Raw genomic sequence first — 27965 nt, 5'->3', positions numbered from 1 at the left:
CAACTTTTTTTTTTTTTTTTCCAGCCGCTGTTATCTGCAGCGGACATTCCACCCGAGACGATGCACCACAATTTGGTGCAGTTTTTCGGCCAGAATTCCCGGCGGGTTCCAGGGAGCATACTCTGTGTACTTTTATGCAGCGTGTCCGCCCTGTGTGAACATGCCCTTAGGGGTAGTTGGCCAGAGTGATGACATCTCATTCCATAGTTACATCACTATAGCAATCATGTGGGCACAAACTGAACATCGCTTCCCCACAATGACAAGACATGCGTAGGACATCGCTACCGGCAGCCTGGGAACAGCACCAGGGTAACAGTATTAAATTTTTTTAGCCATCTTGAATCTGCTGACCTGTATGTTGGAAGACCACTTTGAAATCTATTAACATTTTATTGTTATGAAGAAACTAATGAAGTGAATGGCGTATTACATTAAGTGGAATGTGTCAGTTCTAGGCCAGGTAAGCATCTGCTTGGAAGCAGTCAATTACACTATTAGTACGCACTCTACAATACTCCTGTCAATTTAAGGCAAAGCATACTTAAATGAGCTGACAATGCTGTTATGAATGGCTGCATTCTGCAGTGTAGAAAAAAAACCTAAGCTTTCACTCTAATTAAAATGCTGAATGCTTCCATTAGTTATTGCCAGAAATACAGACTCAGAATATATAAAAATATGCCAGCAGGGGAGAGACAATAAATGTCATTATCAAAAGTCACGGTTATTCTTTTGTCCTTCGCATTATTGAGAAAATGAATTGTTTAGATTTTGATAGTGGTTATTTGAAGCACAGTACAATTTTTGTTATTGAATTAAAATATATTCACAGTAACAAAAAAAAAATCCCAATCATAAATGTAATGCAATTATTGCTGACTAAAGGTGGTGTAGTAAAATGTTATTATTGTTCTTTGGTTTCCTAAATGCAAATTTCAGCAACTTTAAATAATCTTCATTAAATTTTTCTGCTGTAGTCCATGCAACTCCTGTACTAAGCTATGTGCTGTTGATTCTGATATAAGTTGGACAACACTCTAATCCTTTCAGGAGTGTGGAGAGGGGGAAAAGCATCCAAGTCTTCAGGGAGGGCAGATCACAAAAACGTTACTGTATCAGAGTGTAGATAGCGAGGAAAGCACACGGAGACGATGGGGGAATCACGCAGGCTGTCAGTATCAGAGTGAAGATAAGGTGGAGAGCAGACATGGCAGTCTGCAAGGTGAGGGATAAAAAAAGGCCTGTGTAGCATGCACAATCCGCAGGGGGAGGATAGTGTCTTTCAGAATAAATGAGAGGAGACCTCTCATAGGTAGTAGGAGAAAGCAGTACAGGGATGAAGCTGTGCTGATACATGAGAACTAGTGAAGGCAGCAGCATCCAGGAGTCACAGAACTTACAATGAGGATGGGGAACTGGAAGGGACATGCCACATAAGACAAGTCGGAGACTAGGAGCAAGTTGCAAACTGAATATCAGGGGGTCTGAAAATGAATGAAGTCATAAAGATTGCAGCCTAAAGATTAGTACAACATATTTTTTTTTATCTCCAGGTAACATAAGTAAACATAATTATTTTCATGGAAAAGGTCTCCATAGCCTTTAGGGTATGTTCACACGGCTTATTTACGGACGTAATTCGGGCGTTTTACGCCTCGATTTACGTCCGAAAATGCGCCTCGATAGCGTTGGCAAATATTTGCCCATTCATTAGAATGGGTCTTACGATGTTCTGTGCACACGGTCATTTTTTTTACGCTGTCAAAAGGCGGGGCGTAAAAAAAACGCCCGTGTCAAAGAAGTGCCTGTCACTTCTTCAGACGTAAATGGAGCCGTTTTCCATGGACTCCATGGACAACCAGCTCCATTTAACGTCCGTAATGGACGCAGCAAAAAGCGCCTCAACATGCCATTACGGCTGAAATTACGCTGCTGTTTTCTCCTGAAAACAGCCCCGTAATTTCAGCCGTTACGGACGCTGCCGTGTGAACATACCCTTAAGGTATAAACAAGACAAAATTATAAAAGATCCTTTAGTGTACATTAAAAATATGAATACTGATTATCAATACCTTACTTTAAGAGTGAGAAATGAGCACATAAACTTACATGCCTAAAGGCCGAGGCTGCAGTAATGAATTATTTTATTGCACATCAATTTGTAAAAGTGGAGTGAAAAGTTGTTCTGGCTTACTGCTTGGTCAGGATTTAGACATTCCTGAAATGCGAGTTTATAAGAAAAAAAAATGCGTCTCTGCACCACACAGACCCTGGCATTGAAAAATACTGTAATTTTAGCCAGTGTGAAAGCTAATGCCAGCGGTGTATGCTGTGACAGATTTATCAAAGAGGACATATGCAGTCATAAATGTAATACAAAATATATCAATAAATAAGTGTAGCTTTAACTTAAAATAAATGATGTCACTTTTGATAAATGTGTGCAATGTAGGCACTAAATGGGCACTCTAATCCACAACTAACCTGTGCATTGTTTGCACGAGGTATTGTTTGCACGATGTGGGCAATGTATGGCACTTTCTTCTCACTATTTGGCACAAGATTGCCTCAATGTTGGCCAAACTTCAGCATTATGTGGGCACTATAAAGCATAATTTAACTCTATATGGGCATAGTATAACACTATGTGGGTACTGTTTGGATTTTTGTGAACACTGTATTACACAATCACGGCAAAGTGTGGTACTCTAGGCAAGATAGTATGCAGTATCTATTTGGGCAGTGTATAGTGCTAACTGGGTACTCTAAATATTATCTGTGCACTGTATGCAGTTAATGCATGCTGTATGGCATTGCTTAGACAAAGCATGTATCCCTCTGAACAATGTGTTCAATACTTATTCAGGGACTACATCTTTTTAAAAACATATACTGTATACATATAGCAATTACTATAACAGAGTCAAACTCAGAAAAATAGATGTCCATATTTTCTATATAAGACAGCAGTTTAAGACATGGTTTTATGCTGTTCTGACAAAAATATTTTAACCCGTCCCCTGCAATTTTTGGGTTTTTAATTCTCACTTTTTCCTGCCCACATTCTAAAGCCATAACTTTATTTATTTTTTTGTCAATTTACCCATATGAGGGCTTGTTTATTGCGGGATGAGTTGTAGTTTTTCATGGCACCATTTATTGTACCTTATAATGTACTTGGAAATTGAAAAAAAATTCTTTGTGGGGTAAAAATGGGGAAAAAAACTAATTCCTCCATTGTTTTTGGTTTTCGTTTTTACGGCGTTCACCTTGCGATAAAAAATAAATGTATTCTGCTAGTTAATATGATTACGGCGATACAAAATGTCTATTTTTTTGTGTGTTGTTACTTTTATATTTTTATTTTTTTTACTGCATTTACCATGTAGGTTAAATAATGTTATATTGTAATAGTTTGGATTATTACGGACACGGTGAAACCAGTTCTGTTATATTTTTTGCATAGCTTTTCGGAGAAAATGGCAAATGTTTGTTTTTTTTCCTTTTAATATATTTTTTTTATAAATAAAAAACTTTATTTAACTTTTTTTATTAGTCCCCCTAGGGGACTTGAACCAGACATGGGGACCTTCATCACGCCCTCAGGCTGCAACGACAACCATCGTCGGATGGGACGTCGAAGGGGCCCACACCCTCTCTTAGATTGACCACAGCATCTAAGGGATCCGCTTATTGCAGTGAAGTGTCGGCCCGCTCCATACTTTCCCTCCCGGCCTCTGATGCATATATACGGTGGTTGTTGGGAAGAGGTTTAAGGCAGATCTGTTGTTGTGCAACAAACCTAGAGTATAACATATTTTCAAGTTTCACATGGCTGAGACAAATCTATGAAACAAAACTTAGATCCAGAAGACGTTTTTTTGCACACAAGGACCAATATACCTTGCAATGCTCACGGAGAACTTATAATTACTATTTTTAAAGGCATAAAGTAAAGAGGCATAAGTATCCACATTGATAATATGTTGAAGATTTAATACATGTATAAAGATGTATAACAAATTTATAAAAATGTATAAAGATTTAATACAAACAAACAAAACATGTATATCATCATAAAGGACTACCATTACCTTCATACATTGTATGTCTTCTAAACACCTGATATACTACTGATCTTCAGTATACTACAGGTAGTCAATGCTAATACAATTGTAGAGACAAAAAACAAAAAAACATTTTGCTGTGATACAATGCACATTTTGTTATATAATGGTATGAAAATTCTCCATCTCTACATGTATTTCTGCATAATTAGAATTTATAAACCACACATTTGTCATTCGTTGCACTGACCTGGCGATCATAATTGATTTGCGTCTCCTGCTCGATATCAGAGTCTAGTTCAGGAACATCTGATAAATCTGAATCCGACTCTTCACTGCAGGAATCAATAATCCCTTCTAACAAAGCAAAAAACACATACTATTACATATGCACTCTATGTAATTTTTGTACTAAATTAAGCCCCATGCACACGACCGTAGATTTATCCGTAATTACGGACCCATTCATTTCTATGGCCGACGGACACCTACCTGTATATTTACGGGAAGGTGTCCGTGCCGTAGAAAGGCTCCGCGAAATATAGGACATGTCTTATTTTTTGCTTTTTACGGACTTTATATGTCCATACTTTATATGGAGGCACGGCCCGTAAATGAGGGTGGCTGTACGTGGGCCGTGATTACAGGCACGGTCGTGTGCATGGGGCCTTAGCCAGTAGATAGAAAAGATGAAAATTGAGAGTCCTCAGTAGTTAATACCTTTTAATGGCTAACTAATAAGATGATGACAAATAACATGCTATCGAGATTACGTAGGCATGGTCTAACACAAAATCTGAAGTCACATATTTATACACAAAAGTACCAATAACTACTGTGGTAAAGGAGACAAGTCATATAAAGCAGAACCTTCAATATAAGTAGGTGAGGTGAGTAAACAGTTGTGGCAGTTCATAGATAAAGAGTGTGAATGCTTTATTGTGCTCTGATTGAGACATGGTCCATGGTTCTGAGGGGCACAATTCTGTACAAGTTTAACCCCTTCAGCACCAAGCTCATTTTGGCCTTCAGGACCAGCCCCATTTTTTTTAATCTGACATGTGTCAATTTATGTGGTAATTTCAAAAAAAGGCTGCCTGCCGGCAGAAATGAGCCCTGTTTTCCCACTATTATTTAACCCCTTAAGGACGCAGCCTAGTTTGGGCCTTAAGGCTCAGAGCCCATTTTTCAAATCTGACATATTTCACTTTATGTGGTAATAACGTCGGAATGCTTAAACCTATCCAAGCGATTCTGAGATTGTTTTCTCGTGACACTTTGGGCTTCATGTTCGTGGTAAAATTTGGTCGATATATTCAGTCTTTATTTGTGAAAAATTGCAAAATTTAGAGAAAATTTACAAAAAATAGCATTTTTCAGAATTTAAATGCATCTGCTTGTAAAACAGACGGTTATACCACCCAAAATAGTTACTAGTTCACATTTCCCATATGTCTACTTTAGATTGGCATCGTTTTTTGAACATTATTTTATTTTTCTTGGACGTTACAAGGTTTAGAACATAAACAACAATTTCTCATATTCTTAAGAAAATTTCAAAAGCCTTTTTTTGAAGGTGCCAGTTCAGTTCTGAAGTGGATTTGAGGGGCCTATGTATTAGAAACCCCCATAAAACACCCCATTTTAAAAACTAGACCCCTCAAAGTATTCAAAACAGCATATAGAAAGTTTTTTAACCCTTCAGGCATTTCACAGGAATTAAAGCAAAGTGGAAATGAAATTTGCAAATTTCATTTTTTCTGCTGAATTTCAATTTTATTCAATTTTTTTTAGTAACAGAGAAGGTTTTACCAGAGAAACACTACTAAATATGTATTGTCCAGATTCTGCAGTTTTTAGAAATGTCCCACATGTGTCTCTAGTGCGCTCGTGGACTAAAACACAAGCCCTAGAAGCAAAGAAGCACCTAGTGCATTTTGAGGCCTCTTTTTTATTAGAATATATTTTAGGCAGCATGCCAGGTTTGAAGAGGCGTTGAGGTATCAAAACAATGGAAACCCACCAGAAGTGACCCCATTTTGGAAATTACACCCCTCAAGGAATTCATTTATGGTTTTTGTTATCATTTTGACCGCACAGTTTTTTCACAGCACCTATTTGAATTGGGCTGTGAAATGAAAAAAATGATATTTTTTCCAATAAAATGTCATTTTTGATCAAATTTTCTTATTTTCACAGGGAACAACATACCCCATTTTGTTGCCCAATTTGTCCTTAGTGCGGCAATACCCCATTTGTGGTGATAAACTGCCGTTTGGGCCCATGGGAGGGCTCAGAAGGAAAGGAGCGCTATGTGTTTGTTGGAGTCCAGATTTTGCTGGATTGGTTTTCGGGTGCCATGTCGCATTTGCAGAGCCCCAGAGGTATCAAAGCAATGGAAACCCACCAGAAGTGACCCCATTTTGGAAACTACACCCCTCAAGGAATTCATTTATGGTTTTTGTTATCATTTTGACCGCACAGGTTTTTCACAGCACCTATTTGAATTGGGCTGTGAAATGAAAAAAATTATATTTTTTCCAATAAGATGTCATTTTTGATCAAAATTTCTTATTTTCACAAGGAACAACATACCCCATTTTGTTGCCCAATTTGTCCTTAGTGCGGCAATACCCCATTTGTGGTGATAAACTGCCGTTTGGGCCCATGGGAGGGCTCAGACGGAAAGGAGCGCTATGTGTTTGTTGGAGTCCAGATTTTGCTGGATTGGTTTTCGGGTGCCATGTTGCATTTGCAGAGCCCCAGAGGTATCAAAGCAATGGAAACCCACCAGAAGTGACCCCATTTTGGAAACTACACCCCTCAAGGAATTCATTTATGGTTTTTGTTATCATTTTGACCGCACAGTTTTTTCACAGCACCTATTTGAATTGGGCTGTGAAATGAAAAAAATGATATTTTTTCCAATAAGATGTCATTTTTTATCAAAATTTCTTATTTTCACAAGGAACAACATACCCCATTTTGTTGCCCAATTTGTCCTTAGTGCGGCAATACCCCACTTGTGGTGATAAACTGCCCTTTGGGCCCATGGGAGGGCTCAGAAGGAAAGGACCACCATTTGGCCTACTGGAGCTTTTCTGGTGCTAAGTCATGTGTGCAGAAGCCCCTGAGGTACCAGTACAGTTGAAACCCCCGAGAAGTGACCCCATTTTAAAAACTACGCCCCTTAAGACATTCATCTAGAGGTGTAGTGAGCATTTTGACCCCACAGGTACTGTGTAAAAGATAATGCGCAGCAGATGGTGCAGTGTGAGATTTGCAATTTTATATATGTATATGCCATTTCAGTGTCCAATATAGTGTGCCCAGCATGCGCCACCGGAGATATACACCCCTTAAATTGTAATGTGGGTTCTCCTGGGTACGACAATACCCTACATGTGGCTGTTATCAGCTGCCTGGGCATACGGCAGGGCTCAGAAGGGAAAGATGAGGGGGGTAAGCTGTGCGGAGTGCATCACGGTAAATTAAAAATCAAGGGATGTATGATACATTTTAAAACAATCTTTTATACAGAGCCCTGGTTTTTCGGGACACGTGTCACATTGGTATATTGTGTTCTTCCTTATCCCCCTCTTATAGCAGACTCTGCACCTCTTTTGACTCTTTCCCTTTCCACCGGTTTGGGGACCTTCTCCTGGAAAGTGTTGCCCTGGTACGATGCGTGTGGCCTCGCTTCCAGAAGTACTGGGTGCCCCCCCTTCCTGGTCCCTAAAGATTAGATCTTGAAATTCCAGGAAAGTTCCCCTCTGGCCTGCACATCGACGTAGCACATACGCATTGTACAAAGCCATCTGTATGATGTGCCCGGCCAGCTTCTTATACCACACCGCATGGCGCTGTAGGGCTTCAGGACTTGATTTGACAAGTCCATCCCTCCCATGTACCTATTGTAGTCCAGGATGCAGTCTGGTTTGGGGGTGGCCTTTCCTTCATATATCCTAAACCTGTAGGTATACCCTGATGCACTCTCGCACAGCTTATACATCTTCACGCCATACCTTGCCCTCTTACCTGGCAGGTACTGGCGGAATTGAACCCTCCCTTTAAAATGTACCAGGGACTCATCAATAGAAAAACACTTCTCGGGGGTGTATGCTTGGGAAAACCGGGCACTGGAACGGTCTAATAGGGGTCTCCGTTTATACAAACGGTCAAAACTGGGGTCATCTCGGAGTGGGCACGGCTCATTATCAGTATAATGTAAGAAGCGAAGTATTGCCTCATTTATTTATTTTTTTAGGTTCCAGTTCATTTCTGAAGTTGCTTTGAGGGGCCCATATATTAGAAACCCCTATCAAACACCCCATTTTAGAAACTAGACCCCTCAAAGTATTCACAACAGCATTTAGAAAGTTTATGAACCCTTTAGGTGTTTCACAGAAATTTAGAGCAAAGTAGAGGTGAAATTTACTCTTTTTATACCATTTTTTTTATAACACAAAAGGATTTATCAGAGAAACGCAACTTAATACGTATTGCCCAGATTCTGCAGTTTAGAGAAATATCCCACATGTGGCCCTAGTGCGGTAATGGACTGAAGCACCGGCCTCCGAAGCAAAGGAGCACCTAGCGGATTTTGAGCCCTCTTTTTTATTAGGCACCATGTCCGGTTTGAAGAGGTCTTGTGGTGCCAAAACATTGGGAACCCCCCAAAAGTGACCCCAATTTGGAAACTAGACCCCTTGAGGAATCCATTGTAGTTTTCTTGGGGTGCATGCGGCTTTTTGATCAGTTTTTATTCCATTTTTAGGTGGCGTGGTGACTAATAAACAGCAATTCTACTATTGTTTTTGTATACTTTTTTTTTTACAGCGTTCACCGTGCGCTATAAATGATATATTAACTTTATTCTGCGGGGCGATACGATTACGGCGATACCAGATGTTTATAGTTTTTTTTTATGTCTTATGGCGTTTGCACAATAAAATACGTTTTGTAAACAATCATTCACTTTTTGTGTTACCTTATTCTAAGAGCCAGAACTTTTTTATTTTTCAATCAATAAAGCCGTGCGAGGACTTATTTTTTGCGTAACGAACTGTAGTTTCGATCAGGACCATTTTTAGGTACATGCGACTTTTTGATCTCTTTTTATTCCATTTTTTGGGAGGTGAAGTGACCAAACAATTGTGATTGTGGTACGGTTTATTAATATTTTTTTTTACGGCGTTCACCGTGCGGGATAAATAACAAAATAATTTTGTAGTTCAGGCCGTTACGGACGCGGCGATACCAATTATGTATAGTTTATTTGTTTGTTTATATATTTTTATTAATAATAAAGGACTGATAAGGGAAAAAGTGGGACTTTTACTTTTATTACTTTTAAAACTTTTATTTTCTTATTTTTACACAACTTTTTTTAACTTTTTTTTTACTTTATTACTTTGTCCCACTAGGGGACTTGAGGGCAGGAGGCCCTGATCGCTATTCTAATACACTGCACTACATGCGTAGTGCAGTGTATTAGAACTGTCAGCTACTCACTGACAGCAAGCATAGTGGGTCCTGACGTTGTCAGGACCCACTAGGCTTCCGTCTATGGCATAGCCGGACGCCATTGTTTGGTGTCCGGTTGCCATAGTCACCATCGCCGGCCGCTATCGCGTAGCAGGCCGGCGATGGCAGCTTAACCCCTAAAAAGCCGCGATCTCTATAGAACGCGGCTTTTAAGGGGTTAATCAGCGGGGACACAGCGATCGGTCCCCGCTGTAGGAGCTGTGACAGCTGCTGAACAAGACAGCAGCGTCACAGCTCCTGTATGTGTCGGGAGGACGGCCGAAACGGCCGTTACTCCCGTGACGTACTATTACGGCATGGAGCGCGAACGATACAGCTGCCATGACGTAATAGTACGTCAAGGAGCGGGAAGGGGTTAAAGAGTAAAAATAAAAAAGTCTTTATTAGATTTGCAACAAGGACAGACTACATGAAATTTAAAAGTTAATGTCCATTTCTGACAGCAATTAGCACAGTGCCAGACTTGAGAGCTCTGTCTAGAAAGGGTTAAGTACCACAGCTACAGAGCGCTACATACAGTTGGTTATTAGTTAGATTCAAAGATGTCAATAGGACAATTATTAAAATAAAGGTAGAAGCCCCCCCGACATGTTTCGCTACGATGTAGCGTCTTCAGGGGTATCGGGGCCAATGTCAATGTTTTGAACGTTCTTTTATTTTTCTAGGACGTTACAAGACATAGAACTTTCGCAGCAATTTCCCCCATTTTCAAGAAAATTTCAAAAGGCTATTTTTTCAGGGAACAGTTCAGTTCTAAAGTGGCTTTGAGGGCCTTAAATATTAGAAATTCCCCATAAATCACCCCATTTTGAAAACTGCACCCCTCAAAGTATTCAAAACAGCATTCAGAAAGTGTTTTAACTATTTCACATGAATTAAAACAAAGTAGAGGTGAAATGTAAAAATTTCATATTTTTTGCCAAAATTCATTTGTAATACATTTTTTTCTGGAACACAGAAAGTTTTACCCAAGAAACGCAACTCAATATTTATTGCCCAGATTCTGCAGTTTTTAGAAATATCCCACATGTGGCCCTAGTGCGATACTGGACTGAAGCACAGACCTCAGAAGCAAAGCAGCACCATGTCAGGTTTGAAGAGGTATTGTGGTACAAAAACAGTGGAAACCCCCCAAAAGTGACCCCATTTTGGAAACTACACCCCTCAAGGAATTTATCTAGGGGTATAGTTAGCATTTTGACCCAACAGTTTTTTTTTGCTAAATTTAATGGAATTAGTCTGTGAATATAAAAATATACTTTTTTTCTGAAAAAAACATAGAATTTTCAAATTTTTACAAGGAATAAAGGAGAAAAAGCACACCAACATTTGTAAAGCAATTTCTCCTGATTACGGTAATACCCCATATGTGGTAATAAACGGCTGTTTAGACCCACGCCAGAGCTCAGAAGGGAAGTAGCGACATTTGGATTTGGAGCGCAGATTTTTATTGCCCAGATTCTGCAGTTTTTAGAAATATCCCACATGTGGCCCTAGTGCGATACTGGACTGAAGCACAGACCTCAGAAGCAAAGCAGCACCATGTCAGGTTTGAAGAGGTATTGTGGTACAAAAACAGTGGAAACCCCCCCAAAGTGACCCCATTTTGGAAACTACACCCCTCAACGAATTTTTCTAGGGGTATTATTAGCATTTTAACCCCACAGGTTTTTTGCTGAATTTATTGGAATTAGTCTGTGAAGATGAAAATCTACTTTGTTTCTGAAAAAACATAGAATTTTCAAATTTTTACAAGGAATAAAGGAGAAAAAGCACACCAACATTTGTAAAGCAATTTCTCCTGATTACGGTAATACCCCATATGTGGTAATAAACAGCTGTTTAGACCCACGGCAGTGCTCAGAACGGAAGGAGTGCCATTTGGAGCGCAGATATTGCTGGAATAGTTTTTGGTGCCATGTCGTGTTTTCAATGCCCTGGAGGGACCAAAACAATAGAAACCCCCAAAAGTGACCCCATTTTGGAAACTACACCCCTCAAGAATAACATTTTAATTTTTTTCACAAATGCGTCATTTCTAGGACATATTTTTCCAAAATAGAACATAAAACTGATGAAACACACCCCAACATTTATTACCTAGTTTGTCCTGTGTCCAGAAATACCCCCACTTAGGCCGTAATCTGCTGCATGCCCACACAGTGTGACCCCAAAGCAAAGAAGCACCCTTTGGCTTTTCAGAACATAATTTTAGCTTGAATGAGTTGATAGGCCCCACTCCATGCCTGTAAAGGATTTGAGCTGGCAGAACGATCTGACACCCCTAGAAGTGACCCCATTTTGAAAACTGCACCCCTAAGGTATTCACCTAGTGGTTTAATGAGTGTTTGTACCGTTAGGTTTTCATAGCCGGAATCATGGTATTTAGGTGGTAATTTTTTTACCAAATCTATTATTTTTGGGGCATGGTTGCCTTCCACAGCATATTAACCCGTAGAAGTGCATTTGCCAGTGTATGTAACTATGTCATGCTAACAAAGCAGATGACCAACAAATATGTCAGTCCACAGCTGTTAAGAACAGTTAAAACAGGGAGAATTTAAATTAGAACTGTATTGGACTGAAGGGCAATATATTTGAGAACTGGAGGAAATTTTTTAGAACTTGAGCATGTTCACAGGATGAAAGAAAATGGCTTTATAATGTCACTTCTTTTTTTCAAAGGGACTGGTCATAAAACCTCTCTTTAGCCCCATCAATCTCTATATCAGAGACGAACGTGCCAAGGGACGTTGGCAAACCATTACAGGCCCCTGCCCGGCAAAGTAAGAACCGTAATGTGCGCAAAACAACCAATCACCTATAGAATATATAAAAGGGCAGTGTCCAACACCATCTTTATGGACAGTAAAGGATCACTAATCCCCTAAGATATTGTCAGTTTTCCTGGAAGTATTTTCGGGTTTAACAGGTTGTGCAAAAGCCTGAACAACAAAAAAGCCCATAATGTATTGCTAAGGAACAGCTCGTAAATTGAGTAACCTCCAAATATAAAGAACTATGCCCATATCACCAAACAGTTTATATTGCCTGCGTATCTGGACACCACAAATGCGTTATACATTGCCATTTGGGTGAGGTGAACTGCCAGCTTCTTGTACCAGGTCTTACTTTATCCACATGGCACTATACGGCTTAATGACCTGATCAGATAGATCCACCCCACCCATAAAGTGGTTATAATCCAGTACGCAGGCAGGCTTGGCAGTTGTGGTGCTGGAGCCACGAATTGGAACTGTGGATGCTGCTATCCTTATGGATGCTAGATAGAATGTGGACATTTTTCTTGTCCCTATATTTCACTAGCAACATATTCTCGCTGCACATTGCTTTGCTTTCTCCTTTTGGCAATGTCTGGCCCAGGAGGGTTTTGGGGAGGCCCTTAGAATTTTTTTTGATCGTGCCACAGGCCACTGTTGCTCTTACCAAAAGGCACTTTGGGAGAGGGTTGCTATAATAGCAATTGTCTATATAGACATTATATCCCTGGCCAAGCAGCGGGTGTATAAGATTCCACACAATTTTTCCGCTGACACTAAGGGAAGGTGGGCACTCTGGGGGATCAATTTTGAAATCCCTTCCCTCATAAATATGGAAACAATGTGTGTACCCGATGGAACTTTCGCAGATTTTATATAGCTTTATTCCATACCGGGCCCTTTTATTTGGGAGGTATTGACGGAAGTGGAACCTTCCCTCGTCGACCGCAATATTTTTACCTGGGGTGTAAATTTGGGCAAATTTTAAATTAAAATGGTTGCTGACAGGCCTTATTTTATATAAACTGTCCATAGATCATCGAGGGGGTGGGCAGCAGGTATTAGCTGTGTAATGCAGAAATTTGAGGATGACCTCAAATCTTTTTCTGGTCATAATGGTGCCATAAAGGGGGGTATTATATAGTATATCCGATGACCAGTAGTCCCTAATGCTGGGTTTCTTTATGAGGCCCATATTCAGTAACAGGCCCCAAAATTTGCAAAGCTCCTCTGAGTTTGTGGGGGTCCAAATTTGGCCTTTGGAATAGTAGGATGTGGGATTTTGGGTGTGAAATTGTTCCGCATATAAATTTGTCTTTTTGACCTTTAAATTTATATATTCAGCGGAGCAAAATAATTAAAAAAATGTTGTGAGAGGCATAACTTTTTAATTTTTTCGTCGATGGAGCTGTATGAGGGCTTGTTTTTTGCGAGACGAGGTATAGATTTTATAGGCACAATTTTTGGATAAATACATTTATATACTTGAAGAATTTTTGGGGATTTGTTTTACTATCCTTGGCCACCTGCCTTTCATTTTGTATTTTTGCTGATTTTAATACCTTTTTACAAATGTTATTAAGCTCTTTATAATTTACAAAGGCTACAGCTGTACCCTCAGATTTGTATTTTTCTAATGCCCTTTTTTTGTCATGTAATGCCCTTTTTACAGAAGGTGTAAGCCATGTGGGGTGTAATTTTAGTCATTTATACTTGTTACTTATAGGAATAAAATTTGCACTATAATTACCCAAAGTAGATTTGAAAATCTCCAATTTATCATTTGTACCATTATTTGACATTAGTTCTTCCCAGTCTATATCCTGAATTGCAGCCCTCATCCTGGGGAAATTGGCCTTCTTAAAATTAAGTGTTTTTGCCCTCCCAGCCTGTGTTTGTTTTTTACAGTATATGTAAAATATAATTATATTGTGATCACTGTTACCGAGGTTTTGAGGAACATTGACATTCCCAACAAGCTCTGCATTATTAGAAATGACCAGATCCAACAGAGCTTCACCTCTAGTCGGGTCTTCCACAAACTGGCCCATAAAATTTTCCTGCAACAGGTTAAGGAAATGTCTCCCCTTTGCAGTTGAAGCCGAACCATGACACCAATTAATATCCCGGTAATTAAAATCTCCCATTATCACTACTGTACCAGACTGTGCAGCCCGCTCCATCTGTTTATATAGCTAACCTTCCATCTCCTAAGTTATATTGGGGGGTCTATAGATTACACCAAAAAGTAATTTTTTCAGTGATTACCTCTCTTTGTAATTCCACCCACAAGGTTTCAACCTCCTCACTATATTCACCCACTATTGTCTCTTTCACCTTAATATCACTTCTCACATACAGACATACACCACCGCCTTTCCTAATTGTCCTATCTTTCTGAAACAGTGTAAAACCCTGTAGATTTACAGCCTAGTCATGAGAAGAGTCTAGCCATATGTGTGAGCTTGGTTGTGGTACTGTATAAATGTCAGAGATTTGTTCAGGTGCTGTATTTATGTAATGAGCTTGGTTCTGGTGCTAAGTATATGTACTGAGCTTGGTTCTGGTACTGTATATATGTCAGAGCTTTGTTCTGGTGCTAAATATATGTACTGAGCTGTACTGTTAGAGTTCATAGATATATGTCAGATCTCCTCATATATATATATATATTAGATATTGTGTATATACTATAGGGTGTGAATCAATTATATTAAGTTACGTCTGAAATAAGAATAATCTATGATACTTACGAGACATGATATAACAGCAGTGCCCTTTTCCAAAATGGCGACTCACATCATGAGTGTGAACAGCGCATGCGCGAGTTGATGTTCGACGTTATAACGCATATCAATGTTGCACCGGATGTGATGTCAATTATGGGCATGCGCAGTGGAGAGTGTTGGACGCTAACAGCCGATCCAACGAGGTTAGAATATTTTTAAAATTGTTTAATACTCCTGTGGTGATATTATTCACATGTTGTCACAGATATTTGCCAATCTCACTGATTGGCCTTATTAACGTTATATGATGTTTCCACAAAATTATATGTATTACTTGATATATTTATATTTATGTACAGTGAAGGAAATAAGTATTTGATCCCTTGCTGATTTTGTAAGTTTGCTCACTGTCAAAGACATGAACAGTCTAGAATTTTTAGGCTAGGTTAATTTTACCAGTGAGAGATAGATTATATTAAAAAAAACAACAGAAAATCACATAGTCAAAATTATATATATTTATTTGCATTGTGCACAGAGAAATAAGTATTTGATCCCCTACCAACCATTAAGAGTTCAGCCTCCTCCAGACCAGTTACACGCTCCAAATCAACTTGGTGCCTGCATTAAAGACAGCTGTCTTACATGGTCACCTGTATAAAAGACTCCTGTCCACAGACTCAATTAATCAGTCTGACTCTAACCTCTACAACATGGGCAAGACCAAAGAGCTTTCTAAGGATGTCAGGGACAAGATCATAGACCTGCACAAGGCTGGAATGGGCTACAAAACCATAAGTAAGACGCTGGGTGAGAAGGAGACAACTGTTGGTGCAATAGTAAGAAAATGGAAGACATACAAAATGACTGTCAATCGACATCGATCTGGGGCTCCATGCAAAATCTCACCTCGTGGGGTATCCTTGATCCTGAGGAAGGTGAGAGCTCAGCCGAAAACTACACGGGGGAACTTGTTAATGATCTCAAGGCAGCTGGGACCACAGTCACCAAGAAAACCATTGGTAACACATTACGCCGTAATGGATTAAAATCCTGCAGTGCCCGCAAGGTCCGCCTGCTCAAGAAGGCACATGTACAGGCCCTTCTGAAGTTTGCAATTGAACATCTGGATGATTCTGAGAGTGATTGGGAGAAGGTGCTGGGGTCAGATGAAACTAAAATTGAGCTCTTTGGCATTAACTCAACTCGCCGTGTTTGGAGGAAGAGAAATGCTGCCTATGACCCAAAGAACACCGTCCCCACTGTCAAGCATGGAGGTAGAAACATTATGTTTTGGGGGTGTTTCTCTGCTAAGGGCACAAGACTACTTCACCGCATCAATGGGAGAATGGATGGAGCCATGTACCATCAAATCCTGAGTGACAACCTCCTTCCCTCCACCAGGACATTAAAAATGGCTCGTGGCTGGGTCTTCTAGCACGACAATGACCCAAAACATACAGCCAAGGCAACAAAGGAGTGGCTCAAAAAGAAGCACATTAAGGTCATGGAGTGGCCTAGCCAGTCTCCAGACCTTAATCCCATCGAAAACTTATGGAGGGAGCTGAAGATCCGAGTTGCCAAGCGATAGCCTCGAAATCTTAATGATTTACAGATGATCTGCAAAGAGGAGTGGCCCAAAATTCCATCTAACATGTGTGCAAACCTCATCATCAACTACAATAAACGTCTGACTGCTGTGCTTGCCAACAAGGGTTTTGCCACCAAGTATTAAGTCTTGTTTGCCAAAGGGATCAAATACTTATTTCTCTGTGCACAATGCAAATAAATATATATAATTTTGACAATGTGATTTTCTTTTTTTTTTAAATATAATCTATCTCTCACTGGTAAAATTAACCTAGCCTAAAAATTCTAGACTGTTCATGTCTTTGACAGTGGGCAAACTTACAAAATCAGCAAGGGATCAAATACTTATTTCCTTCACTGTATATGTTAGCATACTTACAAGGGATTGTATTGACACGATTTTATATATACCAGCTTTATTATTCTTTTATTATCTCACAAAATGTTTGCAATGAGATTTTTGATTGTGATCTGCATATATATGTGCTTTTTGTACTTCACTGTTATGCTTGAGAAAGGCTCACACTGAGCTGAAACGTCGCACACGAGTGGAATAAACGGATCATTTTTTTCACAAATCTTGTAGTGCTGCCTCACTTTCCTTTTACGTATATTGAAGGGTCATTGGACTGTGACCTAAGAGGCTTGCACCCAACCTCTCTCTGTCCAGTGCTGCTGATATATACTTGTTTTATGTACTGAGCTTGGTTCTGGTACTGTATATATGTATGAGCTTGGTTCTGGAGCTGTAATTATATAGGATATATTTAAAATAACAAAATTGCAGGGCAGATGGAATTGTTTTCGATTCATTGTATATTTAATGGGAACCTGTCTGGTAGTTTTAACCCCTTGAACCGCCACCATGCGGTAATAGATGACCTGACAATATTTCCAAATGTATGTTTTTTTCAGATGCAGCAAAATCTATAAAATCAACTTTTAAACCGGCGAACACTATATGCTAATTACTCATTAAAGGCTCATGGGTCGGTGCTGCTATCCTGAAGAGTCACATAGTCCTGCCTCCAAACCCACCTTTCCATGTTTGATTGACATCCCCCTGGCTGATACAACTTTCTTGGATGCGCCATTGCCTTGTACTACTTGGGGGCTGTGTGGCACTATACACAAGGTGGAGATGTGTGACACTATAAACATGGGGAGCTGTGTGGCACTATATACAAAGGGGCTGTGTGGCACTACTAAGGGGGGCTGTGTGGCATTATATACAAGGGGGGGCTGTGGCTCTATCTACAGGGGGCTGTGTGTGGCGCAATCTACAGGGGTCTCTGTGTGGCACTATTTATTAAGGGGGGCTGTATGGCGCTATCTACAAGGGGGAGGTGGGGGCGCTATCTACAAGTGGGGTGTGACACTGTCTACAGGCGGGGCTGTATAGCACTGTCTACACGGGAGCTGTATGGCACAATCTACAGGGGGCACTATATATAAGGGGGCTGCGTGTGGCACTTGGGGGGGGGGGCCCAGTCAAGCGTTTGCTATCGGACCCAGTCTTTCCTAGTTACGCCCCTGGCCCCATAGCTAACTTTTGACTCCCCCCTGCAACCAACAAACCCATCCCCACAACCCCTGCCCTCCCGACAATGATCCTTTATCAGTTCTATGTGCAATGTAAAAATGTAAAAATACAGATATGTGCCAAGTGTACTCTTAATAACCTTTAGTTACACGGTTACAAAAATAGTAACAAGCAGTTAAGCACTGATATTATAACATTTGTTATCCCTTAGTTATGTTATTTCATAGTCATAATAGTTCTTATGAAAAAAAACTGATCCGAAACTTAAAGCACCGGGACATACCCCTGTAGATAGTGCCACACTGCCCCCTTGTAGATAGTGCCACATATCCCCTTGTAGAAAGTGGCACATACCCCCCTTGCAAATAGTGCCATATACCCGTCCTTGTACATAGTGCTGCTTACTCCCCTCTTAGATATTGCCATATACCCCCCTTGTAGATAGTGCCACATACCCCCTTGTAGATAGTGCCACATATTCCCCTTGTAGATATTGCCACACACAACCCCTTGTAGATAGTGCCATATACCTCCTCCCATGTAGCTAGTGCCACATAACCCCTCTTGTATAGTGCCACACACAATCCCTTTGTAGATAGTGCCACACACCCCCTCCCATTGTACATAGTGCCACATACCCCTTTGTAGATAGTGCTACGTACCCCCCTTTGTAGATAGTGACACATACCCTCCCTTGTATATAGTGCCACACACAACCCCTTTGTAGATAGTGCCACATAGTCCCGGGAATCCCCCCTTGTAGATAGTGCCCCCCCCCCAAACAAATAGACCTTTGAGCAGGTGTAGATTTGCAACAAAATTTTTATCCTTTTTCAGGCTTTTCCCTTGACTTCAATTATTTTTTACTAGATTTGACTAAACCCCACTTTTGTTGTCACTTTTCAAATTCGGAGAGGGACAAGTTACTAATTGTACCGCAAATTTGTCACACGTTTGCGATTTTCGACATCATGAAAAATTTGGTCCAATGAGTAATCTCCACACACCTGTTTCCTATATCCATGTGGCTGCTGTAAAGCAAACCTTAAAACTGAGAGCAGAGCAGCATCTCAGGCAAGATGGCTACCCCCATAATCATGTACAGAAAAAATAAAAATGGATAAAAATAAATATAAATAAATAAATGTGTGTGTGTGTGTGTTTCGGTAAACATTTAGGCGATACATTTCCTTTACATTCCCTCTCAATGTCATACTTAGAATACTTAGATGTCCGTTCATTGCTTACGGGAACCTTCACACTTACCTTGAGGTGCAGTTTCAATTATACCATTTGCCATTCCTTCAGGAATGAATCTCCACTGAAAAACAGAGTGGTCAGCTCCACCGGTGCTTAAAACCCACTGAAAGTCATGCGACCAGCGTACATTAGTGACATGTGCAGAATGGCCAACATATTTCCTAAACTTGGCTCCTTAAATAATAGAAAAAGAGCAAAATTATTTTAAAAAGTCAACATAACACAGATACTCCGCTAACGCACCCATACAAATACGCAAACAACGATCTACTAACTGTAGCCAATGAGATGTCTGCATTTCAGCCAGTTGGTTGGATGAACGTTATTATTTTTATGTTCCTGAGGTTTTTATTATCAGGGCAATATGTAGAGGACGAGTCCATATCAACCATCCAGGTTGCGTATTTCATTTTCTAACTTGGCAAAATGGAAACTGGGATCTAATTGTTTGCTGTCAGGAACACCGTCATTTTTAGCCTAGTTTTTATACATGAGTCCCTGTGTGTAAAATATTAGTATCACTTAGCAACCCATGAGTGTTTTTTTAATTTGTACATGGGTTTGGTTGTTCAGGAGTCGTGCCATGCGACCGAAATGCAACGTGTCAACATTCATAAATTGGATGAGAAAGATCTAGTGCATTATTTAACACACCCAGAACACAACTGTTATTTTATTCATTGACGGCTTCATCTTTAGAAACAAAATTTACTGCATTCTAGAAAGGCACACATTTCCCTTCCATCCATATTATAAATATTTTAAACTTGTATTCTAAATGGAGATCAAGAAATCTGTACCCAGGTGGCAAAATGATCACGTTTCAAGTTCATTGTGAGAAATGTTACATATAGTCAATTCACAGATCTAATGCTAGTATACACTGACTGCGTCAGCTAATAAGTAGTAAGTACTTCATGAACACCCTCTATTATACATCACCCTTAAGGTGGAGGAGGATACAGCCCACGCTTTCTAAATCAGTCTAATCCATATCAGTGCACACAGAATCGATTGATCTAACATAATTCTTTCATATGACTGAGGGAAATTAAAGGGGATTTTACAATTACTTTATTAAAAAAATGCATGATGAAAAATATAGGTGAATTGAAAGAACTAAAGAAGGTGATGTATTAATATGATATAATAATAAAACAACAACGTTTGCTGCCACAATTTCTGTGCAATTTCCATTTAAACAGTATTTATAAGGGCTAAAAGTATTCTCTAACTAGATACAAAAACACTGTTAGCTGATTTTAGAGCTATGAATAATGTGGAAAAGTAATTTGTCCCATTTAAAATTGGAAATTTGCTAAAGGCTATGTACACTATTGCAACCTATTTTGGATAACTGTAAAGCATTTCAAATAAGAAAATGAAACAATCTAAAAAATTTACAGTTTTGTGTATATAGCTACCGTGCAGACCTATGTGTGTCCATGGTTACAGACAAAAAACAAACCCTGTGTAATCTGATCCTTCTTCCTCCCATCTTGCCCCTCTCCCATTGTCTGCAGATTAGAGCAGATGGAAGCGGGTGAAGGGAGTTTTACACAGGACAATTATCGGGCAGACGGGCGTTAATATAACGCGAATTGCCCTGTGTAAACAGGGGAATGATCAGCAGATGAAAGAGCAAACGCTCGATCATCTGCTGGTCGTATAGTTTTAAAAAAACTAGAAGATTATCGTTGTCGGCAGCACATCTCCCTGTGTAAACAAGGAGACGCGCTGCTGACATGATAATAATGTATGAGGACAAGTGATCGGAGTAACGAACGCTCGTCCTCATCCATAGCTCCGTGTGACAGAAGCAAGCGAGCGCCGATCAACGATGTCTATTTGCAGAGTCAGACCTTAGTCTGTAACCACGGAGTTCCAAAGATCTGCCTAGGAGCTGTAGACACAAAATGGTAGACTTTAATAAAGACTATGCAAAGTAGCATTTTTATTTTCAATTTTTTTAATGTATTAGAATAATATAAAATTATTGCAAAAGTGCACATAACCTTTAAGGAGGAAAGTATGGTGGATTTCCCAGCCTGAATACAACAGCAAAACACACATCCCCCAAGCATCTGTACAACCAGGAACAAACGAGATATAGGACTGTGGCATAAGGTTGTGGGTGTTATCCTCAGAGGATTCCTGGCAAAAGACCTCAAGCAAAGATCAAATCACAATCCCAAAAAAGAGGCAGCATTCTAGTAGTATAGAAAAATCCAAAATTTATTCACCCAACATACAGGCAACGTTTCACCTTCCAATTGAAGGCATTTTCAAGCGGTGACTACAACCAGATATTCAACTCCATTCTCAATACAGGCTACAATTCCCCTCCTTGTGGGACAGTGTTCATTTTTGTAAGTTTAGGATAAGTAGGAATGGATCTCAGAAAGAGGGAAAGGGTAAATATCTAATTGAAATATAATATTAGCATCTATTATCTAAGAGGATTGAAGCCAATCATTGCTAAATCCAATTATTACAAATAAACACACAAAAAGAATGGTTAACTTTTTAGAAGAACTCAAGACAGTCATTAGTAGTAAAGCAGTACAATATATACAGTTAGGTCCAGAATTATTTGGACAGTGACACAATCTTCATTATTTGGGCTCTGCTGCCTCCACATTGGATTTAAAATGAAACAACTGAGATGCAATTGAAGTGTAGACTTTCAGGTTTAATTCAAGGGGTTGAACAAAAATATCCTGTGAAACGTTTAGGAATTGCAACCATTTTTCTACACAGCCTCCTCATTTCAGGGGCTCAAAAGTAATTGGACAAATTAACATTACCATAAATAAAATGTATTTTTTTTTTAATACTTTGTAGAGAATCCTTTGCAGCTGTCTTCAGTTGTTGCTTGTTTGTGGGTCTTTCTGCCCTAAGTTTTGTTTTAAGCAAGTGAAATGCAGTTCGATCGGGTTGAGATCTGGTGATTGACTTGGCCATTGCAGAATATTCCTCTTCTTTGCCTTATAAACTCCTGGGTTGCTTTCGCAGTATGTTTTGGGTCATTGTCCGTCTGTACTGTGAAGCGACGTCCAATCAACCTTGCTGCATTTGGTTGAATCTGAGCAGAAAGTATATCCCTGAACACTTCAGAATTCATCCGGTAATTTCTGTCTTGAGTCACATCATCAATAAACACTAGTGACCCAGTGCCTTTGGCAGCCATGCATGTCCATGCCATCACACTGCCTCCACCATGTTTGACAGAGGATGTGGTGTGCTTAGGATCATGAGCCGTTCCAAGCCTTCTCCATAGTTTCTTCCTCCCATCATTCTGGTACAGGTTAATCTTAGTTTCATCTGTCCAAAGAATGCTGTTCCAGAACTGGGCGGCTTCTTTAGATGTTGTTTGGCAAAGTCTAATCTGGCCTTTCTTTTTTTTGAGGCTGGTTAATGGTTTGCACCTTGTGGTGAACCCTCTGTATTTGCCCTCATGAAGTCTTCCCTTTATAGTAGACTTAGATACTGATACACCTACTTCCAGGAGAGTGTTCTTCACTTGGGTAGATGTTGTGAAGGGGTTTTTATTCACCATGGAAAGGATTCTGCAATCATCCACCACTGTTGTCTTCCGTGGATGTCCAGGCCTTTTGGAGTTCACGAGATCACCAGTGCGCTCTTTTTTTTTCAAGAATGTATCAAACTGTTGATTTGGCCACTCCTAACATCTGTATTATCTCTCTGATGGATTTCTTCATTTTTTTCAGCCTAACGATGGTCTGTTTCACTTGCATTGGTAGCTCGTCTGACCTCATGTTGTGGGTTCACAGTAACAGCTTCCAAATGCAAATGCCACACCTGGAATCAACTTTTACCTGCTTAATTGATGATGGATTAATAAGGGAATAGCCCATGCAGCCCATTAAATAGCTTTTGAGATAATTGTCCAATTACCTTTGGTAACTTGAAAAAGAGGCAGCTACATATTAAAGAGCTGGAATTCCTAAACCCTTCCTTGAATTAGAATGTAAATACCCTCAAATTAAAGCCGAGAGTCTGCACTTTAAGTCTCAATAGTGATTATATAACTTTATATTCAATATGTTTTGGTAAACAGCTAAAATGCCAAAACTTGTGTCACTGTCCAATACTGGACCTAACTGTAGGTTTGTTCAAGTCCCCAAATCATAAAATTCAATGAACTTTGAAACTACCACCCAGACTTTGTGTAGTCACTTAAATGGTTAGTTCACAACCGAAATGTTCTAAATCCCATGTAGCAATGTAATAGAGTTGAGTGTATAGCTTGCGATCTCTTGGCAATTGGTATTTACACCCCAGGTTTTGGAAAAAAGAAACATTATTTCTTTGAACAAACTGTGCACAATACTTCAGAGAGTCACAGTGATAGCAGAGGGTCTGCAGGTTCTTTTGTCAGAAAAACAACAACAGTGAAGTGGACTCGTCTCCTGAACACTGCCAGTTGCATGACAAGTAAGTTTATTAACCTGTTTTTTTTCCTTAAAGCTGCACATGGCCAGCAAGGTAGGACTCCACTTTCCTGTGACACCTTCATACTGTACTTGATCTGTCTATGTGGCAGACTGACTAGTCATTTAACAACCATCATGGATGACATGTCGCTACAACCGTATTTACCAGCCATATGGGAAAGCTATTGAATTTTGAATACAATTTTGAATACAAATATATTGGTAAATATTTAATTATAATTTCTTTAAGTACATATATTAACATTAGGGTCGATGGTATTGTGTATACGTGTATGACCATCATCCAACCCTACTGGACTGAGCACAAAACATCAACATTAATGTGGCAAACTAGATGATAATAACATATGACCCTCTATATCAGACTGAGACCAGTTTAAAGGGAACCTGTCAGGTTGCTGTCCAATCTGCAGGCAACCTGTTCTAGAGAAGGAGGAGCTGAGCAGATGAATATATTGTTCTGTGGGGAAAGATTCAGAATAAATTGTAATTTATTGATTTTAAATCCTTGCTTCTTCTGGCCTTAGGGGTCCAGTGGGCGGTGACAGTTATCTCTGTATACACACTCATACAGGTACTACTACTATTATTTAGTAGGACCGCCCAATAGACTACTAAGCCCGAAACAAGCAGGGATTTTAATCAATAAATTAAATGCTAACTACAGTATATATAAATCTACTCAGCTCCTCTTGCTCTATAACATGCAGCTTGCAGATTGGACTCCATATTTGAAATGACATGTTCGCTTTAGTACCTTAATTTGTCTGCATGATTCCAAGCCTCCAGATTTTAGATGCAGCATTTGAGTATTGGACAAACATGAAAACATAAAGGAAGCAACATACCTTTTTTTAGGCTGGGGAACCTGAATAATTTTACTAGTCCAAAATCATCCCCAGTCACCAGCGACGTGCTATTAAAATTGGCATCCACTGAATTTATATCAGTAAGGTCTGTATACTTTGGCCATATTCCATTGACTTCTGGTCCAACCACGCACGTCCAAGAAAACCAGTGTATTCCTTTTATTTCATCTTTATTTGTAAGATGTTTCCCTGCTGAAATGCATAAATTTTTTATTAGAAGTGCATATACAATGCTCTGTAGTCCTAAGTTACATTTAGCAATATCTTCTAGAGTTTAGGCCATGTTGTTTTAACGCTTAGTCACAGTATGATTTAAAAGTTATTTAACTTACTTTACTTTAACTTTACCACATTTATGACAGTCTAAGTAAAGGAGAAAGTTGGAGGGATTTTCGCCAAATTTATTAAAAGGCACAAAATTCTTAATAAATTTGGCACATTTTCACCAGTTTAACGCTATTAGCAGGTGTAGATGTTGGCCAAAATTTGCACCATTGCCGCCTATTCTGTGTAATAACATCTGTTTTGGAGACCATACCCACTTTTCTCCTCACTTTCCTAATTTGGCAAGCAACAATAAAAGTCGCAAATTAAACTGATAAAATGCTGCACGTCATCACTTGCGACAGTATATAAACGCAGTTTACACCAAAATGAGACATAAACTGCTTAATAAAGTGTGCCTTAATGTTAGAATTCCTCATTGTTCTCAGGATACTTTCTACAATGGATGTTTGCAGCCTAACGGACAAATCACCATTGTTCGTTACGTGACCAAGAGAGAATTATCATCCGGAAAATAACAACATCGAGGACATCAAGAGATTGTCTCAGAGAATCTTACGTGGAGATGATTTAAAGATCCAGTCTTTGGTGCCTATATATGTGAACATTCCTCTGCCCTGATGCAAGTCCATTTTATCTACACTGTATCTTGACTATCTGATATACTACACTATGGCGCGGGTGTTTTTTCTTGATACCTTCTAGCTCCCCTGTGGAAATACCGGACATTCCACGCACCAGCTGCCAGTGGTATTCATAACAGGTAAAATCCCTATAATACCACTATAACAACACATACTGGAGAAAGCGCATAAAAACTGTGATACAATAAACATTTATAGTGGTTCTATATATAAGTGTGTATATATATATATATATACAGTGAAGGAAATAAGTATTTGATCCCTTTGCTGATTTTGTAAGTTTGCCCACTGTCAAAGACATGAACAGTCCAGAATTTTTAGGCTAGGTTAATTTTACCAGTGATAGATAGATTATATTTAAAAAAAAACAGAAAATCACATAGTCAAAATTATATATATTTATTTGCATTGTGCACAGAGAAATAAGTATTTGATCCCCTACCAAACATTAAGAGTTCAGCCTCCTCCAGACCAGTTACACACTCCAAATCATCTTGGTGCCTGCATTAAAAGACAGCTTTCTTACATGGTCACCTGTATAAAAGACTCCTGTCCACAGACTCAATTAATCAGTCTGACTCTAACCTCTACAACATGGGCAAGACCAAAGTGCTTTCTAAGGATGTCAGGGACAAGATCATAGACCTGCACAAGGCTGGAATGGGCTACAAAACCATAAGTAAGGCGCTGGGTGAGAAGGAGACAACTGTTGGTGCAATAGTAAGAAAATGGAAGACATACAAAATGACTGTCAATCGACATCGATCTTGGGCTCCATGCAAAATCTCACCTCGTGGGGTATCCTTGATCCTGAGGAAGGTGAGAACTCAGCCGAAAACTACACGGGGGGAACTTGTTAATGATCTCAAGGCAGCTGGGACCACAGTCACCAAGAAAACCATTGGTAACACATTACGCCGTAATGGATTAAAATCCTGCAGTGCCCGCAAGGTCCCCCTGCTCAAGAAGGCACATGTACAGGCCCGTCTGAAGTTTGCAAATGAACATCTGGATGATTCTGAGAGTGATTGGGAGAAGGTGCTGTGGTCAGATGAGACTAAAATTGAGCTCTTTGGCATTAACTCAACTCGCCGTGTTTGGAGGAAGAGAAATGCTGCCTATGACCCAAAGAACACCGTCCCCACTGTCAAGCATGGAGGTGGAAACACTATGTTTTGGGGGTGTTTCTCTGCTAAGGGCACAGGACTACTTCACCGCATCAATTAGAACCATACCGAAAAATTAGAGCTCGTAGTCAGAATATATATGAATATGAATATATATGAAAATATAATAATTTTATTGCACAAATATTAGATGCTTCCTCAGCGGCGAAACGCGCGTTGGGGTCCCTGTGATTGAGCCAACATGGATCTGCAAACACTTTCCTTACATACAATGGGTAAGACTACATGCTTGACAGCCTATGATTGATACTGATGGCTCCCTCTGCCTCCCCCCCCACCTTCATTAGATGTTTACATATAGGGGTTAGTGGAGGACATTAGGGTTTTTCAGTTTTGAACCCAGTGTGGCTGAGAAATCTAACATATTCTTGATAGGCAGTCTGTGTGGTTTGTAGTCGATCCATTATTTCTGTTTACTCAGTACTTTCCTTGTTGTGCTCTAAAATACCGCAGTGTTATTACTAGAGTCCTAAAACCTAGTTGGTTTTTTAAATGTATGTTATATTTGTGCAATAAAATTATTATATTTTCATATATATTCTGACTACGAGCTCTAATTTTTCGGTATGGTTCTAATTGTTATGGAGCAGTCTATATGCTAATTATGGGGGGAAGTTGGTGTCTCACACTTCACCCAGCCTATAATTGTAATGCGCTTGGAGCCTATTTATTTACATTCACCGCATCAATGGGAGAATGGATGGAGCCATGTACCGTCAAATCCTGAGTGACAACCTCCTTCCCTCCACCAGGACATTAAAAATGGCTCGTGGCTGGGTCTTCCAGCACGACAATGACCCGAAACATACAGCCAAGGCAACAAAGGAGTGGCTCAAAAAGAAGCACATTAAGGTCATGGAGTGGCCTAGCCAGTCTCCAGACCTTAATCCCATCGAAAACTTATGGAGGAAGCTGAAGATCCGAGTTGCCAAGCGACAGCCTCGAAATCTTAATGATTTACAGATGATCTGCAAAGAGGAGTG

At 39.7% G+C, this 27965-nt stretch overlaps 1 protein-coding gene and 1 long non-coding RNA gene across 4 annotated transcripts in view; one reads left to right on the top strand and one right to left on the bottom strand.

Annotated features, from left to right (window-relative positions):
* EML6 (EMAP like 6) overlaps positions 1 to 27965 on the bottom strand; it is a 199109-nt gene that overhangs the window by 107972 nt on the left and 63172 nt on the right. For all 3 annotated transcript variants that reach the window (XM_075863018.1, XM_075863019.1, XM_075863020.1), the window contains exons 10-12: positions 24846 to 25058; positions 19526 to 19693; positions 4321 to 4427 (exon numbers count right to left, since the gene is read on the bottom strand). In XM_075863018.1, coding sequence (XP_075719133.1) covers positions 4321 to 4427; positions 19526 to 19693; positions 24846 to 25058 — 488 coding nt within the window. The remainder of the gene's footprint in view (positions 1 to 4320; positions 4428 to 19525; positions 19694 to 24845; positions 25059 to 27965) is intronic.
* Positions 282 to 26008, top strand: LOC142760096 (uncharacterized). The gene is made up of 2 exons (XR_012883244.1): positions 282 to 463; positions 25580 to 26008. It is a non-coding gene; the product is annotated as an uncharacterized LOC142760096 (long non-coding RNA).

The sequence above is a fragment of the Rhinoderma darwinii genome, chromosome 4 (genome assembly GCF_050947455.1).
Source record: "Rhinoderma darwinii isolate aRhiDar2 chromosome 4, aRhiDar2.hap1, whole genome shotgun sequence".
Classification (NCBI taxonomy): Eukaryota; Metazoa; Chordata; class Amphibia; order Anura; family Rhinodermatidae; genus Rhinoderma; species Rhinoderma darwinii.
The sequence above is the reverse complement of the archived record's forward strand: the minus strand, read 5'-3'. Positions and strand labels throughout refer to the sequence as shown.